Source organism: Trypanosoma brucei, chromosome 7, assembly GCF_000210295.1.
Source record: "Trypanosoma brucei gambiense DAL972 chromosome 7, complete sequence".
Classification (NCBI taxonomy): domain Eukaryota; phylum Euglenozoa; class Kinetoplastea; order Trypanosomatida; family Trypanosomatidae; genus Trypanosoma; species Trypanosoma brucei.
The window spans coordinates 138370-161548 of record NC_026740.1 but is presented as its reverse complement, the minus strand read 5'-3'; the positions used below and the strand labels follow the sequence as shown (position 1 = coordinate 161548).

Genomic DNA, 23179 nt, shown 5'->3' with positions numbered 1-23179 from the left:
TTGCTTTTTTTTTACGAAATAAAATTGGGGGTGGGAAGTGATATTATTTCTTATTATATTTCCACCTCTCTATGGGCTGATGAATCCTCCAATCTTTATTTTGTCACGTTTCTTGCATGAGAAAATGAGACATTATCGTGCGTGCTGGAAATACCGGCGATCCGCTCTGGTTTCGTGCTGTTCATCAACCTACTCTCACTTGCATCACGGCTTTTCATTAACACATACATGCTGCGATTCCTCTCGCTCTAACACTCATATCTTCTTCGCGGTTCAGGAGGACAGGGTTCTGCGTCCTTGCTCTTTTACCTGTTCGCAACATATTAGCAGGTAAATCAAGTGCAGTTAGTAGGTCAGAAGAGAGAAAAATCTGCAAGAAGAAAACTAACGGGGTGGGGGCACTCAATAGACGTGGGAAAGTAAAGGCCTGCACGGCTGCGTTAGACACTCAAAATGACAACCTTGAACGCACCACCGAACGTTTACGATGAGGAAGGCACCGTGTTGTATCGTGCTGTTCCTTCAAACTTAATTAGTGACGATGAGCCGATCACGGCTGCAGCGGTTAATGCTGCTACAGCCGCCGCCGCGGGCCAAGAGGCGTCCACCATTCCCACCACCAATAGACAAAAGTTCGGGCAAACGCAAAGCGGGGTTGGCGGCACACGAGACGCCATTCAGTCGGATGGGGGACCAGTGCGACTCACTCAGGAAAGTTTAACTCCAGTAAAAGCCCTCGCCAAATTGTTTCCCCCCGTGCCACTCAACGTGCCGGGACACGATAAGGATCGTACCAATACCCGCGGGCAGGAGCAGGAATGTGCATGGATGAAGGCTGCTGCCGTTGATCACACGAGCCGTTTGGACTGTGTTCACCTTCAGGAACACTTGGAGCGGCGCTGTCAACAGGAGCATGCACGTCCCTCTGGAGTGGTATGCACTATTCGGGAGGGGATATACGCAGATGGAATGCGGGAGGTTATTCGACAGGTGACTGTGCTCTGTCCGGAACGTGGGTTGCTGTTAGCCGAATTGGCGGAGGAGATGCAGCAAACAACAAATACGTACGATATTCTGTTTGATAGTGCCTCTCAATATACCGTACGAAAGGCCATTGAGCGTGATTTGAGAAGCTATCTATTCAAGGAGAAAGAATGGATGGAAAGCGAGGTGCGTCGACTCGAGAATCGTGTGAATGAGTTACGAGCAAAGCACAATGGGATGCTGAAGCGCTTCGAGGAGCAGAAGCAGTCCGAACAGAAGATCCACGAGGAGGAAGTGAAGTATCTGAGAAAAGCCAATCAGCAGATTATCAATGAGATTAAAAGATTTGCCGCTGTAGAGAAGAGTAGTACCCCGACACCAGGCATATGAGATTGGCCTGCGTGCAAGAAGAGGCAATGAAGTTGAATTTGTCTTGGCAACGTGGGATGCAGCCTTGAAACTCCCCTCTTTTTCTTCTCGAGGTTGCATCTATGTTTGACCTGCGTTATACTCAAAATGAACAATGTGGAGGGAAGCCAAGCTGTGCTCCGACTCGGTGTGTGCACAACTTGGAATGCAAATAAATATTTATATATACTGTATGTTGTTTTTGCTGGAAGCAAGAAAGCCGTGGAGACAGAGAAGAAGTGAAAAAAGAGGATCGAATGGTGAGGAGGAGGCGCAATAGATGTTAGATGGATGATCACAAACCTTCATGCATAATGGGGGGTCTCCGAGGAAAATAGAGTCATAAAAGAAAGCTGTGTCAACCGATGTACACCCACATGTATTGTGTATCTGTTTCCCCTTGCTCAGTGGGCCGCAGATTTAATTCTCTTTTTTTGACCCTGTGCTGACCGTTACACTTACCTTTCACTTTCGCTTTTATCTTTGCCGGAGGGACTGCTGTTGTTGTTTCCCTCTTTTTATTTGTTTTTTAGCTGTTCTCAGTTGCTTTGCTTAACTTTACCACCGTGTCACATCATGTTTGATTTCATATATATATATTTTGGACATTAACTTCTTTCTCTTAGGGCGTCATGAGGGTGATCGCCGTTGGAAGAGACGCGAAGGGTCATTTGTCTGATTCAGACTTCATTTTTAGATCAAGACAATGGGTATCCTGTGCAACACCTGCAGGTGCGGCTGGTCGAGGTAGAGCTCCACGAAGAAGCAGTGTTGTGAGCCACAAAACTTCGAGGCCTTCTTCCCGGGCGCAGAGTGCGACGCCACTGACGCGGGGACTTGACTACACACCGCTTCAACGGAGGACGAGGGTTCGATCAGTGAGACCAGATTCCGAAGGAAGGGGGGGGAAATCCGTTCGAGGTGAGTCAAAACCACCGCATTCATTCCATGGGTGTGAAAGGCCTACAAGTAGTACTGGAGACGAGGCTCGCAAGAGGGTTCATGCGGCATTAGACATCGCCTGGCAGAAATTCGGGGAGGCGCGTGTCTTCATTCAGCACAATTGCTTCCAGCAGGCCCTCCTGCGGTTAGAGAGTGCAAAATATCTGATAGATACAACCGAAGCAGTTGGTGATTGCTGTTCCGTTTTAAGGCGCCGACTTGCCATGGAACAACTCGGAAAGGAACTCAGCGCGATTTCCCATTCATGCATAATACGTGGATACCATTCCCGCAAGCAAGACCCAACAGTCACTCGACCACCGTCTTCCATAATCGACGGATCGTTTACCGAAGGGTGCAAAGATGGTGACCGCCACGGCAGCCGCGCTGCTGACTGCAGTGATGCTGATGGAGGGGGGAAGCCATGTGCTCACGGGGGTGGCAATGCGGGGTCCACAGGAGTGGTTGGTAATGACTTTCCCTGTATGAAGCAGAAACAACAACTGTTTTTTACTAAGTTAAATAACTATATGGGAAACAGTGTCAGGGACTCCAGGGACTTTGATAGTGTTCGCAGAGCCAGTTATGGGAGTGGAATTCCAGTGGCTGCTCACGCAGGCTCCGGGGTCGTGCATGGCAGTTGCATTCAAAGTGTACCTTGCGGATCACGTAGTCCGAACAGTCTTTCGTGTGGGTCGTTTGGTGTGTCATCGCATTCCCAACCTGCAGCTCAGCATCTATTTACGGCTGCTCCCGCCTCACCGATGCGGGTGCCGAGGTCATGCAGTGACTTTGATGGGTCCCGTTGCTCCTCATGTAATTTATCTCGACCTGGCATTGACCATTGGAGACCCATGAGTGGTGGACAATCCCGGGAGCAAGAAGAGATTGAGGGGCAGCGGCAAAATGGTTATTCTTTCTGCACACCTCATTGCAGCCGCCCAGGCACTCGAGTAGACAAACTTTCATTAAATCCGACAGGGGAGACACATATGAGAGCAGATAACGGGTCGTCCATGTCCCCTGTATACGGAGAGGGTCATCAACGTACGGACATTAGTGGCGGTTATTTGCCCTCCAGCACTTATTGGCGTGCGTTATCTGGGAGTCAAGGTAATTCCCAATCAAGGGATGGAATGTGTACTCCTAATGCTTCAACTCGAAGGTCGAGCGGGATGCCCAACTCTGCAAGTACCACTCACTGGAGTTACTCGCAAAACTGGCCAATTAACGCTTCCCCCCAGAGTCCTGTTAATGGTAGACGCATGTCTGTCTCGCCCCAACGGAATCGTCGTACGAGGGTATCTCCCGGAACAAATGTGGGAATGCCACAACGAATGCAACAGGACGACTCGATCTTTGACTTGGGAGAGCCGAAACTGGTGAAATTATACTCGTTTGAAAGAAGGTCACCCAGCAGGCGCGTCCAGACTCCCAAGAGATTTCACCGTTTCTATGCATCAGGTACAGGTGATGCACCAATGTCTGCATATTCGTCCATGCGTTTTGATAGTTCTTCCCGGTCTCGTTCAGGAGCAACATCGTGTGACCAATCCCGTAATAAATTGTCCCCATCGCTGCAGCAGCATGTGGGTGGGCTCAGTTTCAACAGCAACAGAAATAAGTTCGGAGTGACTGCTGCTGATTCGTTTGCAGCTCCAGGAGTTTCTTACCCCGGTGTTTCTGGGTCCACTTCGTCTCGTGGAACTGGGGCTAGGGACATCACTACACTTCGAAACCGGAGGACGCGGGGAAATTTCTCCCACAATAGACCTGAAATAGAAGGACGCGGGACACGTGATGCTTCTTTATTTGATGGCAGAGTGCCGGGATGTCCCTTGCCCGATGGTGCACAAATGACTGAGAGTGTTTTCCACCGCTACTTCGACGGGATCAGAAGCTATCAGCAAGCTCGCATGCTTCACAAACGAGTAGTAGAACAGCTGCTTCTCGAACATGAGGTAGAGGAGATAGAAAGAGAAAATTGTGGAGAGGGGGGAGAATATGACGTGAATCGCAAGGAGGTATTATTACACCATCTAGAAGATGCGTACAACCGTTGGCTAGTATCGCACCTTGGAGCGAAACAGAAGTTGTTAAACCGAGAGGAGATGCAGGGTGGGGAATTGGGGGTTACGCTTACGCATGTAACGGACGAAGGGGTAGAGGAGCGTCGAATCGTGCGTCCATCATCGTGTGATTCCGCGAAAAGTGTCCAATCGACTAAGGTTTTAGGGAACCAGAAGCCACACATGAGGGGAGGGGAAAACTTGAGGAGATATCAGGATTTTAGAAGCGCATCGCAAGCGACTGTACGAACTGACGGAGCAGACACCGCATCGGTGAAACATCAACTTTCCAGCGACAGCCCCGCGGGTTTGCCCCAGCACACAACCATGGGGATGATTGTACAAAAGAGTAGCGGTGCTCCGCAGAATGAGTTACTGGGCACCGGTCACAAACACGAGTCTGCCGTTGAAGGCTGTGTCACAGTGGCTCCAAACGATAAATTAAGCAGAGTTACTGACATCAGCCACGGAGCACATTTAGAGACTTGCAGGGAGAAGGCTTCCACCGTAAGGGACACCGTTCTAAAAGCAAAGGAAACGAATGGAATGGGAGCTGCAGGGTTGAGTGTTGACCTGCGATCGGGAGGAGGATCCAACGAAGAGGCACATACGGGTGGTAATGTTTCAGCAGGTGAAGTTTCGAATGTAGCGAGTCTTACCAAGATAGGTAAAGGTGCGCTATCAAATGCCAGTGATGAGCAGGAGCCCACCACTAAAGGTGTTGTCAACCCTGTTGAAGGAACTGTCATTGAGGGCTCCGCGAGGAGGGCTGATGAGCAACAACGGGACCTGTTGGAAAATACCACGAAATCATTGGAACCAAAATCAGAGGCTGCCTCTGAAGTAAGCGACGGCACACAGTCCGCCGCAAGCGTAGGGCAGGGGCCAACACCGTCGGACGCCACCACGAAATCTCGGGCGACTAAGCCATACACTACCAGTGATGTTAGTGATGATGCGAAATCTGTTACCAGTGTTGAACAGGAACCAGCTACTGCAGATACCGCTACGGATATCAAAGATACTAAATCAGATGCCACCAGTGATGTTAGTGATGATGCGAAATCTGCTACCAGTGTTGAACAGGAACCAGCTACTGCAGATACCGCTACGGATATCAAAGATACTAAGTTAGATGCCACCAGTGATGTTAGTGATGATGCGAAATCTGTTACCAGTGTTGAACAGGAACCAGCTACTGCAGATACCGCTACGGATATCAAAGATACTAAATCAGATGCCACCAGTGATGTTAGTGATGATGCGAAATCTGCTACCAGTGTTGAACAGGAACCAGCTACTGCAGATACCGCTACGGATATCAAAGATACTAAATCAGATGCCACCAGTGATGTTAGTGATGATGCGAAATCTGCTACCAGTGTTGAACAGGAACCAGCTACTGCAGATACCGCTACGGATATCAAAGATACTAAATCAGATGCCACCAGTGATGTTAGTGATGATGCGAAATCTGTTACCAGTGTTGAACAGGAACCAGCTACTGCAGATACCGCTACGGATATCAAAGATACTAAATCAGATGCCACCAGTGATGTTAGTGACGACACCAGGTCAGAAACAAGTTCTGGGCGGGATTCGCACACTAATGACCGCACCGCAAAGAGCCATGAGACGGAGTCGTGTAGTAGTTCATGGTAAATAATTGCGTGCTGTCGTGTTGGGACCATGCGTGAACTTCCGTTTGACGGTTAAATTTTTTCCCTGCATACTTGCTTCTGCATTTGCTTTGTGGCATGCGTGTACCGTTTGGTGGTTGCCAGTGGTGTCTCTGATACGAGTTTCACCTCCTATAGAACATGGCAGTTCCCGTGCAGTATTTCGAGGGAACCGTCAATAACTGCACGTGAAGGATGGCGAAATCAAGTGAGAGCATATATGCATATATATTGGGTGTGTCTTTCAAGTTTCTTTTTTTCACTTCCCCGTAGCTGACGCGGAACCGGTTGCGTCCCCTTTAGTGTGTCGCACGAGATACCTTCCTTCCTTCATTCCCACGCTTGACTGCTTACTTGGCATATTCCTCATATCTTTGTTTCTCCTGTACTTGTGAGCAACAACGTGTGCAGTTGCTCATATTTAGAGGCAACGTTTTTCCTCTGTATCCCCTTTTTTGTCGCACGTTGGTTTTTGTAATTTTCTCCGTTGCCGGTCTCTGTTAGAAAACTTGCGACCTGTTTTGATACCGACTGTTTACGCGCAGCTCCTCCAATAGATTTTACCCATGTGCGGCACTGCGCAGGTTGTTGTGTGGTTGCTCTACCATGAGTCATGGCATAGAAGGGGAGAGGAGTTTCTTCTTTCCCCACCTTTTAGTTTATCAATTATGTGGCATCAGTTAGTTGTGCTAAGCGATGTATAACCCACATTACAACTTATTATGTGCAAGATAGCATTTAAATTCACCCCCTCCTTTTAAATCCTTCTTTGCCTCCGCTTTTGTGCGGTAGGCTAGGTTGGAAGGGCAACAGCGACGATCAGAACATATATCGTGTTATTAATTTTTTTAAGGTTTTTTTCTTTGCTTATGCTACCCCGGGTCGTTGTGCCCTCCGTGCGTGGTGTTATGCTTCGTGTAGCTTGTGTTTTTCCACGAGGGAGCTTTTTATTTTCTGTACGGAGTTTGTTGCCCTCGTGCAAAAGAGATTAAAGCTCCAAATCTTTACTTTATCCTCAACGAGCTCTCCCTCTAGTGTGTGTTCAATGGATCTGCATCAGTGCGAGTGTTGTAGTACTACCGTTTTCTCAATGCTTCCAACGATCACTCGCAACACTTTGTGCATGTCTTTAAGTTTCTCTTCTCTTAGAGTGGATCAGGTGAAGGGATTTCGCGCATGCGACGTCGGGTAGTTTTATGTTGTCAGGATGTGGGGAGTTTACTGTCGTCCAAACATTCTGTACATTCTGGCATTGGTTACCATGAACGAGTTTTCAGTAGGAATCTGTTGTATCGCCGCTACCCGGTAGTTACCGTGCTACCGAAGGCAGGTTTTACAGTTCTTGACATAAAACGATGGATTGCGTCCTCTGGGCCACCCGTCACCGGTTCACCGCTGTCACCTGTTACCAATCCTTCGTTAAATGTTGGAACTGGGGGAGGGGAGGCGGTGGCAATGGAAGGCCCGCTTCCCGTGTCGTACTCACCGGGATCTGGAGTCAACGGCTCCCTTCCGGTCACCTCCACCGCCATCACCGCTCATTGTGACGTACTGTCGGAGTGTGTTGCAAAGGCGGATGAATTGGCGGTGCAACTGAAAGCCCAGAATGCACTCAGTGCTAGCGCTGAAATTCTTACGCAGGAAGGCATGGAGGAATTCGTTGAGGAGCTGAAGACGTCGGCGACCAATGAAATGACAGCATTAGTAAAGCAAATGCAAACAACACCCTTGTTGCAGCGTGCAGGGATGCACGAGCTACGCCGGACACTTTATTACACAACTTCGCTAAAAGAACGGGATTGGTTGGAAGAGAAGCAGTACACAGCGGCTATGCGAATGCTAACGGTTGAGGTGTTGCGTCGCGATGGTGACGGTGTCCTCTCTGCTGACGATGTGTTGTATGTGACAACGCATGTTGTTACAGCCAACTTTTACAACAGGCACCTTTGGAATCGCATGGAGAAATCACTTCTCAAATTCAGTAATTACGAGAACATTGACATGTCTTCCGTTAAGGCATTTTCAACTCGTCTTTTTAAAACCCGTCGTGGATGTGCCAAAGAGACACTGGATATCCGCCGTAAGGTGTTGCTGGCGATGTCTCGCCGTGTTGGAGTCCTCGCGAATGACTTCGACCTACCGTCACTACTCGGTGTATTGCAGTGTTATACAGTACATGACCTTACGCCATTTCACCTTGAGCCATTAGCTATCCGTGCCACGAATCACGTGGGTGACTTTACCCCGCACGAGTGTGCCACGCTCGCCCACGTATTGCGTAAGTGGCGCACCATGCGCCTGGAGGTGTGTGAACGGTTAGTAGAGCGTATTTGTACCTCCGATCAGCTTACCCATCATATGGCGAACGCCGCCATGATTGCCATACGCACATGTTTCAATCAAGTAAGTGATGGAGGTCGCAATGCGATGAATGCGGAACCGACTCGGCAGAAGCTCCGCGCAATGGGTGAGCAGATCGGGTGCCGCCTTGACGAAGTTGAGTACCCAGCACTACCCGTCATCCTTAGCATACTCGATGTCGTTGTCACGCTGAAAATATACGTGCCCAAGAAGTGTCTGCAGGTCATTTTTTCCCAAGCAAATGATATGGTTGCGATAGTGATGGAGCAGAAGGACGATCTCGTCGACCCAAAAACAGGAAAGCGTGTGCGCCCCATAACGGCGGAGGAGGGGAGGCAACTGCAGGCGCTCTTATCGCACTACGGCAACGATCTTGCACCGGAGCTGTCCCAGCGGATGAAGGAGGCATTCCGCGAGGGAGTGTTACCTGACGAAGCATCGCTTTAGTGGTAATTACTGTGCACCCAGGTTCACGAGCAGGGCATATGCTTTCGATCTTGTCTGTCTAATTTAGCGAAAAATACGCACATTTTAAGGGGGAAAGTCGTCTTCGGAGTACGCCAGTATCTATCGAGATAACCGTTGGTGGTTTTAATACAAGCATCCATTCCATCAGTCTCAGTTGTTTTGTGTGCATGGAATGCGTTGTTGCCGGGCAACGCATGTGGTTTGTCCTGTGGAGGTGAGCAACCGATACTGAAAGGATGGTTGCCATGGTGCCAGGAAATTATTACTTTCCTTCGTTTTTACTAACATATTTATCAACCGGTGGATCCTGAGGACGCCCTCATGCTTTTTTTCCCATTCCGCACTCTCAAGGTTCACGTTGTGTGAGTACCGTTCGATTTTTTAGTTATTACCCGTTTTCCCCTGTTCCTACCTGCGAGCCCTCCTTAATAATAATGCAAGTTTCAAATCATAGCTGCGAACATGTCGGACGCGGGTATCGGTAGCCTGCCGGCACTAACGGGTGTTGGGTGTTGGAAGAAGACACAGCTTGTGGGTTTATATGTATGGTGAAGCGATTTTGGCCTCACGATTCTCTGCTGCTTGTATACCGATCGTTTAAACAATAAAGGATTGTTTTGTGTGATGTTTGTCAGAGGGGTTCGGTAGAACCTTTGATAACTTTCCGTTCCTTTTATCCTCTACGGATGCACCCAATGAATGTGCAGGAAATGGATCTTTGCGTGGATAATATCATTATTTGCCCGTTTTGTTCTCTCTTAGGCACAACATTCCACACACGGATGCTGGTCTCCTTGGCGCCGGTCGTGGGAGCCTGTGCGAGGCACGGGATGATGAAGTGTCAGTGGTATATACGACCTATTTTCAGGAGGGTAGGAAGGCTGCAGCCGCCTTCATTACGTGTCGTTTCGTTCTCCAGGCGCTGTTCTTCCATCCCCCGAAGTGGTGGAGTTCTTCCACTGGGACTTGAGGAGTCAAGTGATTCAGCTCCGGTCTGGGAGCGTATTGTTTTGAGTATCCAAGACATGCTGCAAAATGTAGACGACACGGAGGCTTTGAGACGATTCTGTCTTCTCTGGCGAAGCCACTTTCCCCGGACTGAAACCACTTCCCTTCTCTCTACATTGGAGAAGGAACTGCTTGCGAACCATAGTGATCCACAGGGCACTGGGGAGCGGGTTCCGCGCGACCTGTATTGCCTTCCTGTTTTCGTACAGGCTCTTTGTTCAGCTTTGCGACTGTGCACTCTCCGAGCAGGACCACGGAGCCTCCAAATGGCAGAAAACGTAGTGTCTGTCAATGCGGCTGCGCATGGCTTGGATGAGGGACTACTTTCCACCGTTGTTGATGAGATCCGTGTAGTTATTTTTTACCTGGCGCGTGAGAGACTTACGCATGTCTGGCACGCCATACATGATCACTTACCTGATGAAAAGTTGGCTACGGAATGCGAAAATGGAGTGAACACTACGAACGATGTCGTACCAACACAGGCACCAAGTCCAATACCGTCACGTGATGGGGAGCGTCTTAGCCATATGGGTGTGAAACTTTCCGCTGAACTTCTTCAACATGCCATAATGTTGGCTGACACCGGCGGAGCACTGTTGTCGGTTGATCCGCCTGTTGTTCTGCTCCCCGTTGTTTATCAACTCTTGTTGCCCGCACTTGGTGCTTGCGAACAACTTGATAGCAAGCGACTTGGCAGGCTCGCCACGGCCTTTGCCCAATGCACGGATTTTGATGATCCCCACGTGGGTCAGGCCTCGATTTCTTCTGCCGATATCAGTGTTAACGACTCTGATGATAGAGATGAGAATAAATCCGCCACAACCTCCGCCCCTGCGACCAGTGAGGCCCTTAAGCCCGTTATGACGTCGTACACCGTATTGTCTCAAATGAACGCATTAGCTAGAGCCACTGAGGTTCGCATGCGTGAGGTGACAACCCGGTTAAGGCCAACCCCAAGTCAGACCAATATTGAAGTAGTGAAGTTGCGATTGCTTTCACTAAAGGAGCGTAAGGTGGCAGAGCGAAAGGCTGCAAAGCATGAAGGATCAGTGGTGAACGCAGAGGAGTTGCTTGAGGATGTTGCTGTGCTGTGTTGTGCTCTTGCTTCTCGCCGTTATATGGACGACGCATTTTGGAGTAGGGTTACGGAGTTCACATGTTTGACCATCGAGATAACATCAACTGCAGAAGTTCCGCGAGATGTGCGTCACATTCTCTTTTCCCTGTACTACGTGAAGCAGTTAACTATGTACGATCGACTCATGTCAGTTTTAGTGAGACGGGGTATGCTCCGCGAACCTGTCCCCCCACCATCAGAGGTGCATGAGGTAATGAAAAAGGTCCGAGGTAAGACGGCGGCTGACTTTCAGCAAGAATAGTCACCCTTGTCGTTTTATATTGGATGTCCTATCTTTCCTCTGACCTTTTATTTGAAATAATCTCGCGTGGTCGTATGGAGAGGAGGGGAATCCAACTCCAAACGAGGAAAACAATCTCTTTATATTCTCTGCATTTTTCATGTGTTACAGTACCAAAGGATCTATGGAGGCAACACGGCTCCAACTTTTGGAAGAGGCCTCCTGGAATGATGAATCGAAGCGAAAATTATACAGCACGCCGCTGTTCCCCGGTTTTCCATGGTACACCGCGACTTCACCTCCTAAGGAGCGCGAACAACCTACGCGGCGCTTTGTCGTCCCGTATTTTTTTACGTTTCGCGTTTTCGTAAAGGGTCGTTGGGTGGGCCGTGAGCTGGTGGATGTTTACTCCGAGGAGCATGTTCATCACTCCCGCAGTTACTACGAGGCTTGCGTGGAAAAGGGACGCTTGCAGAAAATCTCGCGATCGAGGTGCAATGTCCGACGGAATCACATGAAACGATCTCACACTGCGGGCGAGCCGAGTGGAGCAGATGCCAGTGCTGAGGATTCATCTAATGCGAACGGACCACTTCAGCATGGGGACGTTGTTCTTCATTCGGTCCACCGACATGAAATCCCCGTGCGTATGGGCGCCACGGGCGTCGAGCCCATAGTTCTAGCGGCGGTGCGTATTTGTGAATATGGAATTCTGGTTGTGCACAAACCTGCCGGTTTGCCGACTCATGCAAGTGGCAGGTATTTCATGAATTCCTGCACAGCTATGCTGGAATACGTCCTTGCGCCAAGACGTCTGCATGCATGGCTTGTAGAGAAGGATCCACTCCTGCAATCGTTGGTTTCTACTATTCACCTTACTGGGAGGGAGCGGGATGAGCTGCTGGCGTATTATCTCACGGATTCAATGGAAGAAGACACGGTTCCTATTGAGCGGCTCCCGCGGCCCTGCCATAGGTTGGATAAAGTAACATCTGGTGTGCTTCTCTTGGGAATCTCGAAGGTAGCAGCGCGGCGCGTTGGAGAAGCGCTTATGAGTAAGACGCGGCAGATGGAGGAGATTCTGCCACGGCGATCCCGCTTTGAGAGCGACGAGGGGACGATTACTTTTGATAAGTTGCACATGTCCGGCGCCACAGTCAGGAAACGGTACTTGGCGCGGGTTCGTGGCTGTTTCCCGGAAAATTCTATGAAGATACGATTTGAAAATTGTCCTGGGGATAAAAATAAGGAAGGCGCGCTAGCTGACAGCAATGAGAAAGATACCACATGCCCCATTAACGGTGGCTTGTTAATTGTTACCAAAAACTCTCATGAAGGGCGCAGAGATGCAACTGATGGGATGAACGTAAAGACTTTTGTGAATTCAGTTGGTGTACCGGTTCTTTTCACCTCTCCGTTGCGGCAGTACAGGTTCAGTGAAAATGAAACGATATATGAAGATTTGAATGAATCGTATGGGACCCCTATCAAGGAAATGTTTTGTCAGGATGCTATGACGCTGTGTCAGCCGCTACGGCACTATCAGAGTGATCACTCCCACCATAAAGATGCAGGAACGAACACCGAAAGTCTTGTCCACTGCGTGCCATTCTCTGGTCGCATGCATCAGATTCGTATCCACCTTAGTGATTGGGGACATCCCATTGTTGGGGATGTGACATACAATACAAATGAGCGAGGGCATGATAGGCAAACTTTTTACTTTTGCGTAGACGAGCTGCCAAAATCTTTTCGTGACAGATTTTATGCTTCCGACGAGTTGTGCTGGGAGTGTGGTGGGAAACTTCCTGTGGCTTCTTTTGATGGTTCCAATGGGTCCCGCGTTGCCTTGCACGCCTGGCGGTACGAAATGGAGCATAAATCTTTACTTGCCTGCTCGGATGTGGTCGACTCCGAAAGCATCACCGAAGGTCAAATTTTGGGGTACGGTGAGGGCCCACCGCCCAGTTTGGAGTGCTGCTATGAAGACGCAGTGCGTATGGATGTGGGTTTTGTGCAGCGGCAGGGACCAGTTGTTATTTTTCTTGCACCTCCGCCACCTTGGGTTGTAGAGTAAATGTAATGTCGTCGTAACGTTTTGGCGAGCTTCTGCTGCGTCGCATTTCCCCTTACGTTTTGTTGGGCAGAAGGTTACCTTATTCTTTCTCTACCGCTTATAATTTTTATTGACAAAACTCTTTTCACGAACTGCCAATTGATTAAAAACAGGGTCTACGCGGAAACATCATAATGAGTTTCGACACAACTTTGCACTTTTAAAAATTTCACGTCGGATGCTGCTTCTCCATTTCTTCACTTTCCCCTGCATCAACATGGTGCACCTTGCGATTTATTTCTTTCCCTGATTCTCTTAACACCAGGAAGGCTAGTGCCAAGTGTGGAGGCGGAAGGGAATATTATCGATACTTTGTGGCAGGACTTATACACATAAGTAACGCATCACGTATTCTTTTCCATCTGGCTCGGGTGAAGGTGGGGGAAGAGGAGTTGCGTACGTGCCAGCACTGCCAAATATGCTAATGCCTCAGTTTGAGTTTTTGCGTGGTGCAGAGTGCCCCATTTGCATTGAGTCGCTGTTGAGTAACGCACCCGCAGCAACGCCATCGTCAACGGACGTGGGTGCAAGTGGTGATCTGAACCAAGTAGGTGATGAAGTCAACTTTCCCATGCGAGTTTGGCCAAACGGCGCGTTTGGGTGGGTCGGCAACATGCCAGACGCCTTTGTGGCGGCAGTAAGTTTGTACCGTTTGGGTGCTGGTAGAGCAAGGTTGGCAGCGAGTTCATCCGAGACGTCAGGAGCCCTGGAGGGAATCGCAGTGCTTCCATGTGGGCACTTACTTCACTTTACGTGCGCAATGCAGCTGTACGAGTACAAGACTGGTGCACAGTGCCCCATCTGCCGTCATCCCTTGAAGAGGAAATCTGATATTCTGTGCTTCCACCCACAGTGTAGGCGAAGAGCTGGGCAACAGCAAGGAGAAGTCGTTGTCGACATGAATAATGCTGGTAGTAGTGAGACTGATGTTGCGCATGATGTAGACGATGAGGTGTGCATTACTGGCCAAAGGCAGTGCCCACCGACTGAAGCTTATGTGGATAGATTAAAGCGCGAAGTAAAGGATTTGATGAAGCGGTGTAGAAATCTCAATAGTCGCGAACTCAACCTTGCAAACAGTCAGCAGCAGTTGGAGGATCAGTGCATTAAATTACAAGATTCCCTGGGAAGAGCCCAGAATCGGTACAATGCACTAACGCAGAATGGGACGGTGGGGGTTGAGCGGCTGCAGAAACTTCGAACTGTTGCACTCGAGACATACAACTCTGTGGAGTCACTGACTAGGGAACTTGCGGATGCCACGCGTGAAAAGGCGCGACAGCACGGAAGAATTGCGCATTATGCCCAAAAGTTGGACCACTGCCGCAAGCGATGTGGCGCTGGTGATACTGACTGCCGTGCCCCCTTTGAAACGGGTAAGCCGGGGAAACCTGACGATTTTACAAAAGTTCACGAGGAAGCATTGCATCCAAAGAAGAAACCGAGATTATAGGGCTCGCCAGGTGATTTGTCGCTCTTGTGCGTTGCACTATTTGGTGCAGTTCACCGTGTGGACGGTGTCACTTGATAGAACAAATTTCGCACAAGAAGAAAGGGGTTGTCTTATAGTTAAAACTTTGTTATTTAGTGCTTAGTGCCTGTGTCCCCGGAACGATGGCAACCCCGTACTAAATTGACGCAGGCATACGGCGCTCGTTACGGGGGTTTGCGCTGCAACTGAGCTCGTGACGGCTCTGCAGACTCGTGGTTACTCCACGACATTTTTTTTTTTTTTGACGTGGTGTGTCTTATTTCACCAATCCAAAAGTGCGTAGGCCCGTGTCTCAATGGACGACTGCGTACCTCAACACACTAAATTGTCGTAGAGGTGTGGAGAGTTAGGAAAGTAACTCATATCATCTCAAGTGAGTTTGTACCGGGGCACCTTCCCTTTTTCTAACTTGCATTCCGGGGCATTGTTTTTTTTTCACCTTTTGTTTGTTTACGAGCAAAACAGGATGAAATGAGCCCGTGAGTGGTCTGTTAATAGCCAGTGGCTGCATGTAAGCACTAGTGTTGGGAATGTATATATGTGTCGGGATGATGGAAATAGAAGGTGTTATCAACCTGTGGAAACACGGACTTCAGCCGTTATGCAACTCCAGTTGGGTGAGAAAAATATTTAGAAGAATGTACTTCCCCAAAGTTCTGTCTATTCCATGTTGATCCTGCTGTTGTGGTCACGCTTGTCTTTCATTTTCTTTCACACCCCTGGAGTTACATCACCATCTCGTTTCACATGTTTTTACGTGACAGCGCTGCTCACTTTATTCCTTTGTGCGTGACCTATGGGTTGTTTGTTGCCCATTTCCTCACGAACTATTCGTTGTTACAATCTGAAAAGTAGATGATGAATCTGGGGAAGAAAAGAGGAGAAACCGAACTCCTGACATTACCGAAAGTTGCCCACTTTTACAGTCACTAACGTTACCCTGTTTTCCCGCTATGTCCTGCGTTCTCCATGGCGGCATTCCATTACTCCTCTTCTCTGTCTGCTATTTTCTGACACACAGGATTTCATAAGACAAACAGAGGTCTAAGCAATATCTATGCCTCCGAAGAAAAGCGAGCTTGAAGCACGTGAAGAAGAAGAGGAAGAAGAAGAGGAGGAAGAGGAAGAAGAAGAGGAAGAAGAAGAGGAGTGGGAGGAATCAAACGATCTCTCCCAGCTGGAAGATGGACCAAGTACATTTTACGTGGGTGGTTTTAGTAGCATGCAGAAGCTGCAGGAAGCGTTGGACGCGGTGACATACCGTGAGGACCTTGTGATCGTGTACCCTGGCGCCTATCTTGAGAAAGAGGTGGTCATTGAGGAGTCTCGACTGGATGGCTTACGGATTATGAGCGTCCCGGTGGCACTGGGGCGGAAGGCTGGTTATCGCAAGAAGATCCATATTCCAAGGGACGAGCGCCGATTGGGCCCATGGTACGCGCCCTACGGTGGTGAAGCACCTGCTACCGCAACTGTAACCCCTACAGCACCAGATCCCCAACTGTTTCCAGTGATTGAAGGGCGGCTGATAGTGCGTCACAGTCGGCCGTTTGTTTCTGTCGATGAAGACGCGGAAATTCCTGAGGGATTGCAGGGCATTAAACACTATGATGATGAGCAGGATAGAGTGGCTGATGGGGATGAAGAGGAGGAAAATGCCGACGATGCTCCAGAGGGGTCCACAGAGGAGGCTGAGATGGTTCACAAAGCAAAGGATAATCATCTGGAAATGCAAGGTTTATGCTTCTTTGGGGGTATCGAGCTTAATCCACTCACCAGATCCACATTCCGCCACTGTGTCTTCGGCGATTATGCATTACAGAGGAAAGATCCCTTAGCGACGACCGAGGCCGTGGAAACGACTACGTGTCAACCATCTACGGAACCTCCAGTGCTGCCAACAGTAGTGGCCCACCCTCTTAGCGAGGTGCTGATAGAGTTCTGCATTATTTACGGCAGTGCGAAGCAGGCGCTTTACGCGTATCCACGGTGCTCACTGCAGATCCACACCTCCATGATTTTGGGTCCTGTTGAGGGAACGCCAACCACGTATACCGCCGACCAGTTTCGTGCTGCGCGTCATGCACAACAAAGCCCCTTATTTCGCCTGAAGAATCGGTGGAAGAAGGTCGTATCCCAACCCAAGATACCTACAAAGGCTATGTGCAACGTAGCACTGTATCTGGACGATGCGGATGTTTCCGTGCGTGACTGCTTTATTGCCCACACAGATATTGGGGTTATGCTTGTCGACGGTTGCGCGGGCACCGAATTGAAGTTCCTGCGGCTGGAAAGCCATAGTACTGTGGGCATACTCTTCACTGGAGAGTGTGGCGCTGCTAAAGTTAAGTGCTGTGCGATTAGATGGTGTGGGAGGGAGTGCATCCTTGTAAAAGGTCGTGTGCCACCTATACCACCTGATGCAGAAGCTGTTGAGAGAGTGGCCTGCGAGCGTGCACAGCGGGAAGCTGAAGAAAATGAGAACGAAGAAGTGGAAGAAGAAGGTGAGGAAGAGGAGGACGCTGACGTGCCAAGGCCGCCGCCCATTCCTGCGCAACATCCTTCCCTTCAGAAGAATGCTTTGGAGGGCACTGTTCGTTTAGAGGGCGACGTCAGTTGTGGCACAATGTGCGATAACGTCATTTACATGGAAAAGGATGACACTCAACCTCCACTTTCAGGACCTTCAGAGGAGAGGAGGTTTCTTCTGAAGGGGTTTCATGTCCACGTGCGTGGAAGCACTCCCCTTGAGAGTGAAGACAACTAAAGCCGCTTCTGTTCAAAGGCCATGTTGTGTTCGAGTATCGATTTGGTTAGCTCACCGCCATTTTCCCTTTCATTTTTCATTTTTAAACTTCTAGAGGTTCACTGCGAGGTGTCCGACAGGTCAAGCGGTGAAAAAGACATGTGAATGGCGATAAATTGAATGAGATGAATGTACTTAGAAAAAGCTACTTGTACTTTTCCCCAACCCCTTTCTCCTATGTTTGGGGATCGTGGCGGGGTTCATTATGTAGATAAGAGGGGAGCCGGGAATGCAATGCGGATTAAGTTTGTAATGGGTAAAAGGAGAGTAAGGGCAGAAGCGGACGAGGATAATATGTGTCTGCAAGGATTTCACTTTTCTTCTTTTCGTCCCTTCATTCCCGTTTGTGATTTTCTCTTAGTTGCCTGTGTGGACTTGTCCCATTGCCCTCACGATCGCCCGATCTTGTTTTGTATGCAATGCATATTGCATGATTTATAAAACAAAGAAAAAAGTGAAAAATGTGTGTAGTGGTAGAAAAATGGTGTTCATTCGCTCTGTTGTCGTGTCTCGTTCTTTTACCCACATATATGATTTTTTTTAACTCCTATCCCTTAGTTTGAAGAAGGAACTAATTCGCTGCGTAGAGTACAGCGACCGAAATAGGAAAGCGCGACCACTTGCAAGTGAATTAGGTGTTCTTTCATTGACCCCTGGTCAAGCTTGCTTCATCATGTTTGGGGGGGCTGGCGAAGGTCTAAATGTGCGTCTCGCTACGTCCATTAAGCTATTTTTGGAACCCGACGCCGTCCCCTCCCGCAACGACGCTGCCGATACGAGGGGCAGCGCAAGTTATGCGTCAGAGGAACTTTTAAGTGTGGCTGATACGCTAAGAAAGTATGCTAACACCGATGAGTGTGCCTCGTCACCGACAGCCGTGGCGTCGGAGGAAAAGAGGTCGCCCACTGCTGCCTTGGCAGCTCCTCTTCGAGGGGATCGAAATTTACGCATCCCCACTCGTGCGAGTGAAGCGCGTCCGCGTTCTGCGAGTAACAAAATGGGGAAGAAAACCGACCGTGGCCGCAGCGCCGCACGACCAAAAGCTGCCCAGGAGCGAAAGCGCCTCCATCAAGGCCGCCAAGGTTCAAAGGCGACTAGGAAGCAGGAATCTGCAAAAGAGAAGCAAAACGAAGTAGTAGTGTCGCGTGCTGCAAGCCGCAGGGCGCGCAAGCACCAGGCACGAGCAACAGCTGTATCGACACTGAGGGATTATACCACGGCCACTCCGGCGAACAGGAAGAGTTTCATTGAGAGTATAACAGTAAATGAGAATGAATGTTGGGGTGCTCCACCACTAGAAGGTAGCCCCGAGGCAAAAAAACAAGCACATACCTCAACCATGTCTCCTCTCCCACGACGTGTCGCACGAGAGTTGTACCTCAAAGACGCACCCACACTTGATGAAACAAGTTCACAGGCACCGTCGCAGCATCATGGTTTCTACTCTTCCCCCGACCTCACCTTCCCGAGGTGGGATGGTTTCCCCAACAACAGCAGTAAACCCGTGAACGACGTAACTACCGGTTTGAGCAACGAAGCAGGTGATGCGTTGTTTCATCACTTCTGGGGTACCTCAGGAGAGCCGCCCGCAAATGTTGTTTTCCCTGGAGGCTCAATTCACCCCTCTAAAATAACCCGGTTGAAGGAAAAGAGTAGACACAACGACGTGTGGCATGTGGAGGATGGCACTCCGGCCGAAAAGGCAAACTTAAGTTCGTGGAAGCAGCCATTGCAGGAGTTTGGTGATACCGAGGAGAAGCCAGGGGAGCGGGGGGAGCTCGCCGTCACACTTGCCAACAACCGGATGACGTACACGGAGACATTCGATGACTACCAAAACGTTTTTTACAGGTTGTGGAGCTGCTCTTCCAGCCGTGGGCACGTCGGGTTTTTAAGGAATTTGAGCGACAAAGCGGGGTCTACGGGCGCGGTGGGGGAACAACCTAACTCTCTCGTTGCTTGCTCTGCCATTCTGAGGGATCCACAAGGTTTATTGGTTAGTAGGAACTTGAATAGCATGTTATTTGCGATGGGTTCCCAGCGAGGACCTGAAGGTAGTTTGAAGAAGTGGTGGCTGGCATCCGGTGGTGATTCGGCAGCTACATTGGATAAACAGACGATACTTGACCAGGGAAGCTGCGTAGAACTTTCTTACGCCGCACGTATTCTTTATGTTGCACTGCTGTACATTCGTACACTCGGCGGGTTCCCGACGCTCCAGCGAATCACCCCGCTTTCAGATAGTAGTACCGTTGTTGAAAAGGAGAATTGCTTGGAACTTGTATTTGCCACCACACGCTTTTCCCCAGGGGGTAAGAGAGGGAAGGGTATGCAAGAGGTTAACTTCCGTGAGGAGCGGAGCGTTATCGTCCGCTCCGTTCTCGCCGAAAAGTCATGTGTGGAGCGGTTTGGCAAGCGAGAGGTGGTACACGTGCTGCCCTTACTGAATGAGAGTGTAGGCGATGCACCAGAGAGAGTCAGCATGCAAACCATTACAAGTGCGGCGGCTGGCAAGTCATTCGTAGGATTTCACCCCAGGTCTGATAAGCAGCCGACACGCGGGCCGGAACCTTCGTACACTGCTGCGGCCTCGTCCCCCAGGTTGAACGGCTCCGCTCTTAATTCCCTGAAAGAGAGAGCAGTTGACTACGGTGATATTGCAGTAGCCTTTTTAATGAGCGTCGAGGCGTCGAAGTTAAGCGGTGTCCTTCCTGAACCAATGGAGATCGAGGGACTACGATATCGAGTGTTCATTTTGGATAGTTGTAAAAATTACAGAAAACCACAAGTTAATGTGTTTAAAAATGAGGTAGGTAGCGATACTGAACGGTGGATAAATAACAGAATGGGCGCCTTTGAAATCGAGCTGTTAAGAAAGCGAGAGGAGGCCCGAGCAGCCCAGGCTGCCCATCTAGCTCAAGTATCTCTCCAGGAGATGCTGCTGAAGATTAATGGGCCGTTGGGCCGTTTCCCTTGGTATCGTCCGATGACGATCGCCGAGTCGACGCTGGCTAAAGCGGACAAGGAGTCATCTGGGACGTATTGCACTCACTCGGATGATGTTCAAACCGCATTGCCGAGATTTTACCAACTTCGGCTACCACGTTTGCACCAAGACCTCGCGTACGTGATGTGCAACCTGTTGGGCATCTCTCTCACAATGGTTCCGTGTCCAGCTAGTGGAGGGCAGTCGCAACCAAGTTCTTTCTATTCGGAGTAGGAACAAGTTTTATGCGCAGGACCATAAGTGCACTACCACCACCGTTTGGACGATTTTGCGGTTTCTGTAGAGAAAAAGTTTTCTTTTTTTTTTCTTTAAAACTCTCTTTGTCAAACGTATTCTAGATATAATTAGACATGACAATGTAGCAATAGAAGCAACATATTGTTTTAAATTGCACGTGAACTCTTGTACCTACAAACCTGCGTTTACATGGGTTTGAGGCGAGATTTCATTTAAACCAACTACATAGATATAGATTTGTGTTTTATACAATCGTCATGTCGTCACTTTGATCAACATGTATATATTTATAGATACACATGTGTCGCTCACGTGCGTTTATCTTTTTTTTCTTTCAAAATGAACCCATATTACATACCTGAAGGCATGGAAATTATCCGCAGTACCATTAAAAGCACCAAGAAAGAAATCGTTGTGCGCTGTAGGAATCGTTTCGGACTAATAAACGATTGTTCCCATTTTCTAATAACTCCACTGTGTTGCGTTTCGCATTGTTGCCTTGTTTGTTCATTTATTGTTTTAGAGCAGTGGAAGTTGTCAGGGTTAACACGTTTATCTTGTGCTTTTTGACTCTGGTGATGGAAAGGTTTAGGGTACATGTCAAGTGGACTAACAGCCAGGCGGCTCATTCTTCAGCAGTTGACCGCGGTGACGCAACACATCCCGCTCCAAGCACGGCGCACCAGTGGTAAAGGATGGTGGCTTTCCTCCTTTGTCCGACCAGAAGGCGATCGCAGGGTTTTCACGCTAATAACGGAGGAGGAAGTTGCATTTCTGAAGCGACGCTGTGAGGAAGAAGGTGATGAGGGGCGTGTGATCCTTTCAACACGCCCAACGAGGAATATAGTGAGGGCTGTGGGTGGGGCTGCCCTTAATATAACGCTTTCTTTTCTCGTTTCGCCGTTACTGGCGCTTTCCGTATCCCTTGAGGCGATACGGTTGCGAGGCTTGAGACCAGCGGCTTTAGTCATTGCCCCAGGTGTTGGGTTGTTCTGGGGAGCTGTTTTTATGGCCATTGCATGGTACGCGGCTGTGCAACAGATGCTGCTATGCGGTGTTCACACGTTGAGGGCGCCCATATTTTACCTGTTTTGCCCAGGTTGCTGCTGGAATGAACTCTCCTGCAGATATGAGTACCCCTCTGGTGTTGTTGGCAATTCCCATCCACTTCTCTCACTTCAGGCACCACCGGAAAAACTGTTCGAGCGGGCAATGAAGCGGGAAACGCGTCGCAAGCGCCGGGGCAAGCGAGATGTAGGGTATGAACGAAAGGGAGGTACACACCCTAGTGAAGGTGACGATTACTATGCAATTCTAGGTGTTACACGGGACGCAACACCGCAGCAAATCAAAGAGGCTTACAATCGTCTTGCTCTTGAAATTCACCCTGACAGGAATCCAAGCCAATCAGCAGCGTCTCAGTTTGATGTTTTAACCAAAGCATACCGTGTTCTTGGTAACGCGGAGAAGCGCCGTAAGTATGATATGGGTGGGAGAAGTGGGGTAGAGGACATAGGTAAGAAGAAGCGTGGTGCTGTTCGGGCCCTATTTGGTGGTGACGCTCTGTATGCCATAGTGGGTGACGTTAAGACAGGGAGCTTTTCGCAACGTGTAATTGATGGACTTGACTGGACACAGGAAGAGCTTGCTATTTTCAGGCAGCGCACGCTGGAACGGTGTCGCGATGAGTTGCTTAGCGTTTACTTGCAACCTCTACGGAGCGAGAAGGACAGCAAGGGCGCGCCTGCGCTTCAGGAACTCAAGGGACGCTTGCAACGGTTACTTAACACGGGTCTTGCGCGCGAGGTTCTGCATGCGGTGGGTCATGAGTACATGCGTGTGGTGCTGTACAGCAAAGCGTCTGGACCAAGGGAAAGAATGACTCTGTATTTAAATGAGGCGGGGCCGCATCGTATGCGTCGACGCCTTGACAAATGGCGCCACTTGTGCCGCATCCGCCAACACACTCTTAGGGATTCTGCTACAATGGTGGATTTGGCCTGGTACACCTCCGTTGAGGAATTGGAGAGCACAGCTCGGTGGGTGGCAACGTCTCTTCTACTGGATCATCAGGTACCCGAAGAGGAGCGGCGACAGCGACTTGAAGCCTTGCAGGCACTGGCTGAAATATTCATAACTTACGGCCAGTCGTACAAAGGTGCTAATAAGCAAACCATGGACGCTCTAATGAATTCCCTCAGAGATTATTATCAACAGCAGAAACGAGGTGAAGGTGGTTAA

The 23179-nt window shown here is 49.4% G+C and overlaps 10 protein-coding genes across 10 annotated transcripts; all 10 read left to right on the top strand.

The window, feature by feature from the left end:
- Window positions 1-453: 453 nt before the first annotated feature.
- Window positions 454-1374, top strand: TbgDal_VII760 (dynein arm light chain, axonemal, putative; the record flags this gene model as incomplete). Its single annotated transcript, XM_011776080.1, has 1 exon — window positions 454-1374. One exon carries the CDS (start codon window positions 454-456, stop codon window positions 1372-1374), a length of 921 nt encoding a protein of 306 aa, XP_011774382.1.
- Window positions 1375-2024: 650 nt separating this feature from the next.
- Window positions 2025-6065, top strand: TbgDal_VII750 (hypothetical protein, conserved; the record flags this gene model as incomplete). Its single annotated transcript, XM_011776079.1, has 1 exon — window positions 2025-6065. The coding sequence occupies one exon, from the start codon at window positions 2025-2027 to the stop codon at window positions 6063-6065; it is 4041 nt and encodes a 1346-aa protein (XP_011774381.1).
- A 1193-nt stretch (window positions 6066-7258) lies between these two features.
- On the top strand, window positions 7259-8890 carry TbgDal_VII740 (hypothetical protein, conserved; the record flags this gene model as incomplete). Its single annotated transcript, XM_011776078.1, has 1 exon — window positions 7259-8890. The coding sequence occupies one exon, from the start codon at window positions 7259-7261 to the stop codon at window positions 8888-8890; it is 1632 nt and encodes a 543-aa protein (XP_011774380.1).
- A 707-nt stretch (window positions 8891-9597) lies between these two features.
- Window positions 9598-11301, top strand: TbgDal_VII730 (hypothetical protein, conserved; the record flags this gene model as incomplete). Its single annotated transcript, XM_011776077.1, has 1 exon — window positions 9598-11301. The coding sequence occupies one exon, from the start codon at window positions 9598-9600 to the stop codon at window positions 11299-11301; it is 1704 nt and encodes a 567-aa protein (XP_011774379.1).
- Window positions 11302-11440: 139 nt separating this feature from the next.
- TbgDal_VII720 (hypothetical protein, conserved) lies at window positions 11441-13357 on the top strand (the record flags this gene model as incomplete). Its single annotated transcript, XM_011776076.1, has 1 exon — window positions 11441-13357. One exon carries the CDS (start codon window positions 11441-11443, stop codon window positions 13355-13357), a length of 1917 nt encoding a protein of 638 aa, XP_011774378.1.
- Window positions 13358-13814: 457 nt separating this feature from the next.
- TbgDal_VII710 (hypothetical protein, conserved) lies at window positions 13815-14849 on the top strand (the record flags this gene model as incomplete). Its single annotated transcript, XM_011776075.1, has 1 exon — window positions 13815-14849. One exon carries the CDS (start codon window positions 13815-13817, stop codon window positions 14847-14849), a length of 1035 nt encoding a protein of 344 aa, XP_011774377.1.
- Window positions 14850-15945: 1096 nt separating this feature from the next.
- TbgDal_VII700 (hypothetical protein, conserved) lies at window positions 15946-17655 on the top strand (the record flags this gene model as incomplete). Its single annotated transcript, XM_011776074.1, has 1 exon — window positions 15946-17655. The coding sequence occupies one exon, from the start codon at window positions 15946-15948 to the stop codon at window positions 17653-17655; it is 1710 nt and encodes a 569-aa protein (XP_011774376.1).
- Window positions 17656-17823: 168 nt separating this feature from the next.
- TbgDal_VII690 (hypothetical protein, unlikely) lies at window positions 17824-18135 on the top strand (the record flags this gene model as incomplete). The annotated part of the gene is made up of 1 exon (XM_011776073.1): window positions 17824-18135. One exon carries the CDS (start codon window positions 17824-17826, stop codon window positions 18133-18135), a length of 312 nt encoding a protein of 103 aa, XP_011774375.1.
- A 232-nt stretch (window positions 18136-18367) lies between these two features.
- Window positions 18368-20914, top strand: TbgDal_VII680 (hypothetical protein, conserved; the record flags this gene model as incomplete). Its single annotated transcript, XM_011776072.1, has 1 exon — window positions 18368-20914. The coding sequence occupies one exon, from the start codon at window positions 18368-18370 to the stop codon at window positions 20912-20914; it is 2547 nt and encodes an 848-aa protein (XP_011774374.1).
- A 621-nt stretch (window positions 20915-21535) lies between these two features.
- Window positions 21536-23179, top strand: TbgDal_VII670 (chaperone protein DNAj, putative; the record flags this gene model as incomplete). The annotated part of the gene is made up of 1 exon (XM_011776071.1): window positions 21536-23179. One exon carries the CDS (start codon window positions 21536-21538, stop codon window positions 23177-23179), a length of 1644 nt encoding a protein of 547 aa, XP_011774373.1.